Consider the following 8,439-nt stretch of genomic DNA (forward strand, 5'->3'; position numbering starts at 1 on the left):
GCTACTTTAGGGTCTTAAAATATAACATCTTAGCTCTATTTTGCAGAAATCCCCATTCGATTTGGTTAAGCGGTCACAGAGAAATGGGGATTGTAGTAAAGCATGTCATGAGCCTGATTCTTCCAAGTTTAGCACTTCGATGATTTTGTATGTGAACAATAGACAGAACTTGGACAAAAGAGATTCCCGACATCCTCTACAAAATTCCTCATTTCCCTTTGACCACTGAAGCAAATCGAATGGGATTTTCTGTAAGATGTGGGCAATGAGTTATAGTTTCATACCCTGAATTTGTATTTAGATTGATGCAATATTTTTAAAGATATCATTGCGTAGGGCCCTGTTGTAATTTTTTTTGGGACATACGGTATGGGTTGATGATACAAAATATTTCATGTAAAAGTTAAAATACTAAGAAAAATGTAATGGATTTCACTTTGCACACCTGTAATAGTAGTGTACCTGCATAACTTGATTAACTAACTTTGAATTGTCATGATTATAATGTCACGAGTATACTTGTACTCATTCATTTGCGTAAAGGTGTTGCAAAAAAGGCATGGTAGACTCATGTCAAAGTAGAACAAAATACATAATCCATTGTGAATGATGAAATTTACATGAACATCACGAAAACTGCAACTTTGCTGGCTTCTTGCTTTGATTGGGGTTAGGTTTATCCAAATTATTTCAAATTGGCATTACTCACCATCATGGAACCAAATATTCCATGGCACGGAACTAGCTACTGCGAGCCATGAACTGGAGTGCACAAAATGGTGATGCTGGGTTGAAGATCAAGAGCAGTGGAGGAATTGATGCCTTTCTTGTCTTTCAGGAGGACACCCCTGCCCACGGGAAAAGATGGTTGTGTAACACTAGACGATGACTGACAAGCAAGCTGTTCAGAAGTCCTTAAATCAGCCATAAGTGGCTGCGGTGGCATAATGGTACCTGTACTCTCAGAGAGCACCTTGCCTTTATCTGGAGATGTTGTAAGTAATCTGGTGCTGGTCACAGTTGGGTGACTTGCAGACACAGGTGACTGTAATACATGTAGCTGCTCCTGTCCTGACACAGGAACCTGGTGGACGAGTGCAGAGGAGAGGACGGCCGTTTTCCCGGTGGGAAAGGCATCAGCATAGATTAAACGGACGCTCCCTGGTGCAGCAAACTGAACATTTGCAACAGAGACTAAACTGATGGCTGAGGAGTGAGTGCCAGCTGTACCGATGCCCTCAAGGATGGAAGTTTGACTCTGAGATGTGGGGTTGTTGATGATCAAAGTCTGATGACTTGCAGCCTCTGCACTTGGTAGGACCACCGTTGAGGGAAGCGATTGAGTTGCAGAAGTCAGCAGGACAGGTATGTTGGAGGTTCCATAGCCAAGCGTTTGCGTCTGGACAACAGAGGTCTGGTTTTGATGATCGACAGTCTCCTCAACATGCTGAGCTTCAGCAACAGGAACGTGTTCCACTGCTGGACCCTGCAAAATTTCCAGCGGACAGCCACCTGAAGGGACATTGGAGAGTGTTTCTGCATTTGCAATGGCTTTTGAAATCATGGCTGTCTGCCTTGGACTCGGCTCAAACTGAGAGAATTCCACACTTGAATTGGCATTCTGACATTTGCCTTGGTCAGTCAGAATGCTTATCACAGAGTCTGATCTAGGATTTGATACTGTTCCTGAAATGTCGGGAAGACTGGTTGTCAAATTTTTGCTCATATCTAACTGCTGCTGCGAGTGTAGTCCAGCTCCAACTATTCTATAATCATCAACTTTGCTGCTGGCTGAACATGCCATTAGTTCAATCTCACGGGAACATGTTTCATTCCTTGTGCCTAAAGTGAACATAGTTCTGTTGCCTTTTGTTTGCACATTCTTGTCAATGTTTCTGTTCATCCCCTCTGTTGACGTGCCAGAGAGAAGTCTGGGTGTACTATCTAGCATACATGATGGGAGTGGGATAAGCATTTCAAGATCTTCTGCACTGCGGCTGTCAGCACTGAGTGATTGTTCTGATTCTGCCAGAGATGTTGTGGTTACCACTATATCGCTAGCTACATTGCCAATGCTGATGACATCCTGGCCGTCTTGCTCCTTGTCGGGTACTCCCTGTAGGTCCTGCAGCTGCAGCACAGCATAGGCAGCATTCTCACGCGTCTCCTGGACTTGCTTATGCTGTCTGCAGTGGCTCCTGAGCGAATCTTCCCTAACAAAAGAGGCATTACACTTGCTGCAGGTGTAGGGCCTATTCCCATCCACAACAGAGACTGATTTTCTGGACACTCTCCTTGTAAGCTTCCTTTTCTCTCCCACTGCTGATGGCTTGAGCACATCTTGCGAGGCAGGTTGAGAGGTCTTGTTGGTCCTTGACACATCCAGATGCTCTTTCTTCACATGAGCAGAGAGTGTGCTGCGGTTCTTGGCTGTATACTGACAAAATTTGCACTTTATTGCTGCCTCGCTACCATGCTGCTTGCTGTGCTTGTTAAATGCTTCCTTGTCAGCAGTGGTGAATGCACACTCCATACACTTGTAACTAGAACTCTGGGTTGCGTGCTCTGATGCCATATGACTATTCAACTGCTTCTGTGTCCGGCATGTAAAGCTGCATTCATCGCATTGGTGACTTTGCTGACCCATGTGATTGGAAGCCACATGAGATTTAACATTGCACTTGAGATGTGATCTGTAGTCACACTGGTCACAGGAAAATGGTTTCTCGCCAGTATGAATAGGCAAATGGCGTTTCAGGTCAGTGTTTGTTTTAAACTTGGCATCACAGTGTTGACAGTGGAATGGGGAGTCCCCCGTGTGTCTGCGCAGGTGCACCACCAACTGGCTAGAATTACGACTTGCATAGGAGCACAGCTGGCACTGAAAGGGTCGCTCATCTCGGTGAATGCGCATGTGTTTCTTCAGGCTCCCGCCATCAGTGCACTTATACTGGCATATATGGCACATGTATGGTTTTTCACCTGTGTGCTGTCTCTCATGTACCTTTCTCTTGTCATTACGGGAAAACTTCTTTGAACAGTACTGACACGCATACGGACGTTCCCCTGTGTGAGTTCGTTCGTGCCGCTGCAAGTCCTTCTGGTGCGCAGTGACAAAATTGCAGGATTCAAAAGTACATTTGAACTGCTTGTTGTATTGCTTCGGCTTGGCTCTTTCCCTGGCCGGTTTTTCACGGGGCAATTTATCCTGGAGTGCTTTTACCCTTCCCTTTTGTTTGTGTGTTCCTTTTGACTTTGCAAGGGCACTTGTCTTTCCAAAAGTTGGGTCACTTTCCTTGTCTGGATGTGAACTACTCAGTGGCACTTGTTTTTCATGCACAGGAGTGTCAAGAGATGTAATATCATCTGCCACGTTTCCAAGCTGCTCTGCTGCGCCTGCATGGCCATGTGCTTCTCTGGTCACTGATTGTTTAGGAACAATGGCAAATTCACTTGCAGGAGGTAAGTTTGTAGAAGCTGCCGTACAGTGATAGCTCTTGTGCCTTATAAACTCTTCCAAAGCAGAATACCGTGACTTGCACGCTCCACATATAAGAATGTCCTCCTTTGACTCCATGTCCATGCTTCGCAAATCAACGCCTGTATGGAAGACACACAACATGAGAAACAATGTATGAGAAATTGTATGGTTTACTGTATATTGTGAATATCAAAAAGCAAAATCTGGAGCCTTATAACTGAGTTTTTGTTTTTGTATGTTTTTCATTCCTGTGGGAACATTTAAACTGCATGGGTATGAATGTCAGTGGTCCACTTCTGACACACTTTTCTCATTGAACAAGTTGGTAACACCAAGCAGCACTGAACCTCAAATTATGACTAGAGACAGTGAGTTATTTGTGTTAGGGCAAGCTTGTTTGACGGGCTGATTGTGAGTGCATATCTACACAGTGACACCAGGGATCATCTACACCATTTGTCATTTGTGTTTAAGCAGCCCAAGGTGGGGGTGGGGGGAGGGCAAAAACTACCGAACTCACAGCAGGTGAACCAGAAATGCAAAATCATATTCATCCCAGCCAACAAATGCTCACTATACTATGCTGATCTAGAACTAATTACTACAGTGCACTCCTGTTATAACGAACATGGTTATAATGAAATTCTGGTTACAACAAAGTAAAAATTCATAATCCACTCTACGTATTTTCATTATTTATTTGTTCGGTTATAACAAAATTTCGATTTAACCCGTTGAGGACGGACTGATTTTGCTACAACACGCAGGGAAATATACATGTACCTTCATTTGCAACGATCACTTTAATCTTTTGAGCTATACTCATTATTATAGGCCCAAGTTGCAGACTTGGCCCGATGCGTGAGAAAAATGGATGGTGGGGGGGGGGGAGGATCTCTAATGGAAGTCTTGCCCAACAGAAGACTCAGGCCTAGATACAGATAGGTTAGTTACATCCACACTCCCAGGCCAGTGCCAGTGGTACCAAGGTACCAGCTAGCACAGATCTGTCGTAAATTTCAGACTGATGCCAGCAGAGACTCCAACCCTAAGCACCTTCTGATCTGGAGATTCTCCCGCCTGAAACCCCTAGCAGACGGGAAACTCCAACTTGATGTGCGCGAAGCGCATATCACGAGCGCAAAGTTCCTTGCGGCCGGGGTCCAGGGCCCGCTTGGAATTGGGCCCTGGAAGCTCTAATAATCAGGGTTCTTGATACTCTCTCATGCTATCTAAGGCTTATTTTTCAACATACGAAGACAAAGAGTAAGAAATCATTTCAAACGGGAGACACAGATCCAGGGCGGGGAGAAATTAAAGGACAAGTTCACCTTCATAGACATGTGGGTTGAGTGACTGCAGCAATATTAGTAGAACACAACAGTGAGAGTTTGAGCAAAATCGGACAATCCGTTAAAAACTTATGAATTTTTAAAGTTTCTGCTCAGTACGGCTGGATGAAAAGACTACTACTATGGCTTGTGATGTCACATGAGTACAACGATATAAAGAAAGAATAAAGAAAATTCAACATATTTTCATTTTTCTCCCATAACAAAAGAACACTTGATTTCTCTCTTTCAGAAGGCAGGGGGAATAATATTACCCTTAACATACGTCAGTAGCAAGTCGAAGAACTGTGCACTTTATTCAAAAAGTAAAGTTTTGTGAAATTCTCTTTTTATTTTCCTTATATAGTTGTACTCATGTGACATCATATACTGTAGTAGTCTTCTCTTCCAGCAGTGACTACGCAGATACTTAAAATATTCGTAACTTTTGAACGGATTGTCCAATTTTCCTCAAACTTTCACTGATGTGTTCTACTAATATTGCTGCATTCTCTCAATCATTATGTCTATGAAGGTGGAGTTGTCCTTTAAATCTCAAGCGGGAGAACGGGAGATTTTGCAAAAGTGGGCTTTCGGCAGGAGATCTCCCGTCGAAAGCGGGAGAGTTGGAGCCTCTGTGCTAGCTAGCAATGGTGATGGTTTCACATTAAGCTTGGGCAATCATGCACTTTATGGCCCTATATTATCGGTACCTCATTCCCCGTATGCCAAGGTGATATACCATGAACGACTGCACACTGAGCAGCAGGCAAGCTTCTCTTACTGTATGGAATGCCGTGTGACAAGTGATAAGGTCACTAATTAAGCCTCACACAACGCCACTGCGATTTTGACACATAGAACACTGCACGATATCGCGTATCTTTGCTCTCCGTGCGTGCGGTATTATTGAGCTTTACATTTACAATGTTGCATCACAGAAAATTGCCATGATCATGATGCAAAGTGTGAGGAATAATTTTGAACATCCATTCCTAGCAAACTCCACAACAATCACGTCGATTTCTAAATATTTTTACGCCTCCTTCATCCATCTGTCGCTGCCATCGCATTGCAATTTGCCTAACCATCTGGGCAGGTAAGGCGGCGCTAGTGTACTTTCGCACCCGTTTGTCAAATGATCCCTGGCGAGGCTTGTGTGAGTGTGTGTGTGTGTGTGTGTGTGTGTGTGTGCATGTAGTGGCTGCCCCGTGATTCGGTAACTGTGTAGACGGTACGGTAATAGACTAAAGGATCAGAATATTGGAATCTAAGATCTTTGTGGATTTTTCCCCCTCCATTATTTCACAATAATTTTGCCCAATGATAGTGGATAAAATATGCCCTCTGCAGCTAAAATAGATAAATTAGTGATCCCTGCTTCAGATATAACGCAGTATCCATCCATCTATTAATTTAAAATCACGAATGACGGACGAAAGTTTACCACACTGGTGCGTTGCATTGTGTGCCATCTTGCACAGAGGCAGAGCACCCTGCACCGGCCCTGTCCGCTGTATCTGCTCAATCACGCCGCACTGGGAAGGGCATGCCATTATATTAGAGCAACGGGGTGGCATACCATAAGTTCTTTCATTATGTGCACACACACATGACACAAACACAGGGCACTGCATCCCAACCATCCATGCGATTAATCTAATCCCAACATGAAATCCCACCACAGAACTATGCATAACAGAACACACGGTGTCGAACGAATCTTGCACTGATTAATATAATACTAATAGGACCATAAAGTGCATGATTGCCTCAGCTTGTCCATTAACAATGTAAAATGCCCAATTACCAACCCAAGAATGGACTGCAATTAATAACCCAAAACATTGCTTGCGCTGCATTGATTATTGTCATTACATTATGTAAAAATCTTAACAGTACTAAATTAACACAATGATTTAGATCTAGGCCTAGACATTTGCAGTTCCTCACCCCAGACATTGAGAGGCAGAGCTCTAACTAACGATGTGTTCGATCTAGACTCTATCGTCTCTCCACTCTAGTCTAGTCTAGTTCTAGACTAGTCTATACAATCGATATATTTTTTACTGTATACTTCAGCTGTACAGGAGTAAAGTGGGTCAGGTAGAACACTATAGAATACTAATAGATATCTGGTCACTACACTACACAGACGCTGTCAACGGGTATTCGCAGTGATAATCATAAATGGAAGAGTAGAAAATACACGGATCGCCACAAGGCACAACTTAGACCCCGGCCTAGACAGAAAGATCCGTCTGTCCGGAGGACTCTTTTATATTTTGCCATTAACGCTGTCCTCTGGAGGGGATCCGTGAAGCCAGACGCAGTCTCCGCGGAACATTCCCCGACGGGCAGATACAGACCGATCTTTCGGTCAAACCCCGGCCCTGCCCTGCCCTGCGCTGCTGCAGTAGCAGCGGCACGCCAGCAGCACGCCACGGCAGCAGTCAAAGGGGATCGAGGGCAATTTTTGTCAATGGCAATGCGATACCGGCAGGCTGCCACTGCATTCGTACAATGTACGTTGCAGCAGCCGACACGGAACGAAACTCAAAACAAATTGATATATTACATCGAAAAGGCTTGTTAGATAGAAAGTATGACAAGTTATCGTATGTGACAATCGTTGGTATATGCTCACACTATCGTCAGACAATATCGAAGGACTCTCCTTGATCTCACTATGAACTTTGGGTGATATTTTTCAGACAGATTTGATGTTGTGTGGGCTGGAAATATGAAGATGCGGTGATAATTCGATAAAAGGCTATTTCTGTACGCAGCTCCTTTGATACTGGTGTGTGATAGTTATTAGTGCAACTAAATTATATTCATACCGGATATCCCTGTATTTTCGGGGATATAGATTTCCCCCTCAACAAACATAAATACTTGCTTTTGTTGATTACTTCCTGGTAATCATGTAGAAATGCACCGACTTTTTCTAACCGTTCCTTTTTTATTTCACTTCGTGTTCATTCGTGTTCCGAAAGTGTCCATTCATTATTTCATACGACAGCTCCACTGGTGACGACACTAGCAGCAGTAGACAGAAAGATCCGTCTGTCCGGAGGAGTCTTTTATTTTTTGGATGTTGTTGCTCTCCTCTGGAGGGGATCAGTCAGTGAAGCCAGATGCAGTCTCTGCGGAACATATCCCCGACGACCAGATACAGACCGATCTTTCAGTCAATACAGTGCTTTTCGATATTTCTTGGTAACACGTCCCTCCATAAACAGGTGACTTTGTTGCTATTCCACATCATTTTCAAGGCAAATCCTTCTAATTAGAATAAAATCAGCTGAACAGAATGGTCCTGGAATAGTAGAAGTTTCATTAAAATCTGACCTAAACTAGAGAGTTATGAAACTTTTTGCATGCTTGCACATCAACAAGTAACATCTGTCATACAGAATTTTCCTTTTTCCATTGTCGTTGTTATATTTCTTTGCTTGTTTTGTTACTTAATGTTGTATTTCTTCACCTGTGCTTGCACTCTGTAACTGCATTTATCTGTTTGATTGCAAATATTGCACCCTATTACCGTTGCAAGGGAATCGGCTTTAATAGGCTTTATTTGCCCTTTAGTGATCTCTCATGTGTGTATATACGTATATCTCT

At 43.5% G+C, this 8,439-nt stretch overlaps 1 protein-coding gene across 2 annotated transcripts in view; it reads right to left on the reverse strand.

Moving 5' to 3' along the window:
* LOC139717203 (uncharacterized) overlaps positions 1-7,558 on the reverse strand; it is a 38,740-nt gene extending 31,182 nt beyond the window's left edge. For both annotated transcript variants that reach the window (XM_071628705.1, XM_071628704.1), the window contains exons 1-2: positions 7,460-7,558; positions 710-3,600 (exon numbers count right to left, since the gene is read on the reverse strand). In XM_071628705.1, the coding sequence (XP_071484806.1) occupies positions 746-3,583 (2,838 nt within the window). In that variant the 5' untranslated portion in view covers positions 3,584-3,600; positions 7,460-7,558 and the 3' untranslated portion in view covers positions 710-745. The remainder of the gene's footprint in view (positions 1-709; positions 3,601-7,459) is intronic.
* Between the last annotated feature and the right edge of the window lie 881 nt (positions 7,559-8,439).

Source organism: Diadema antillarum, unplaced genomic scaffold (assembly GCF_040938485.1).
Source record: "Diadema antillarum isolate AM-2024a unplaced genomic scaffold, OU_Dant_1.0 scf00000072, whole genome shotgun sequence".
NCBI classification, from domain to species: Eukaryota; Metazoa; Echinodermata; class Echinoidea; order Diadematoida; family Diadematidae; genus Diadema; species Diadema antillarum.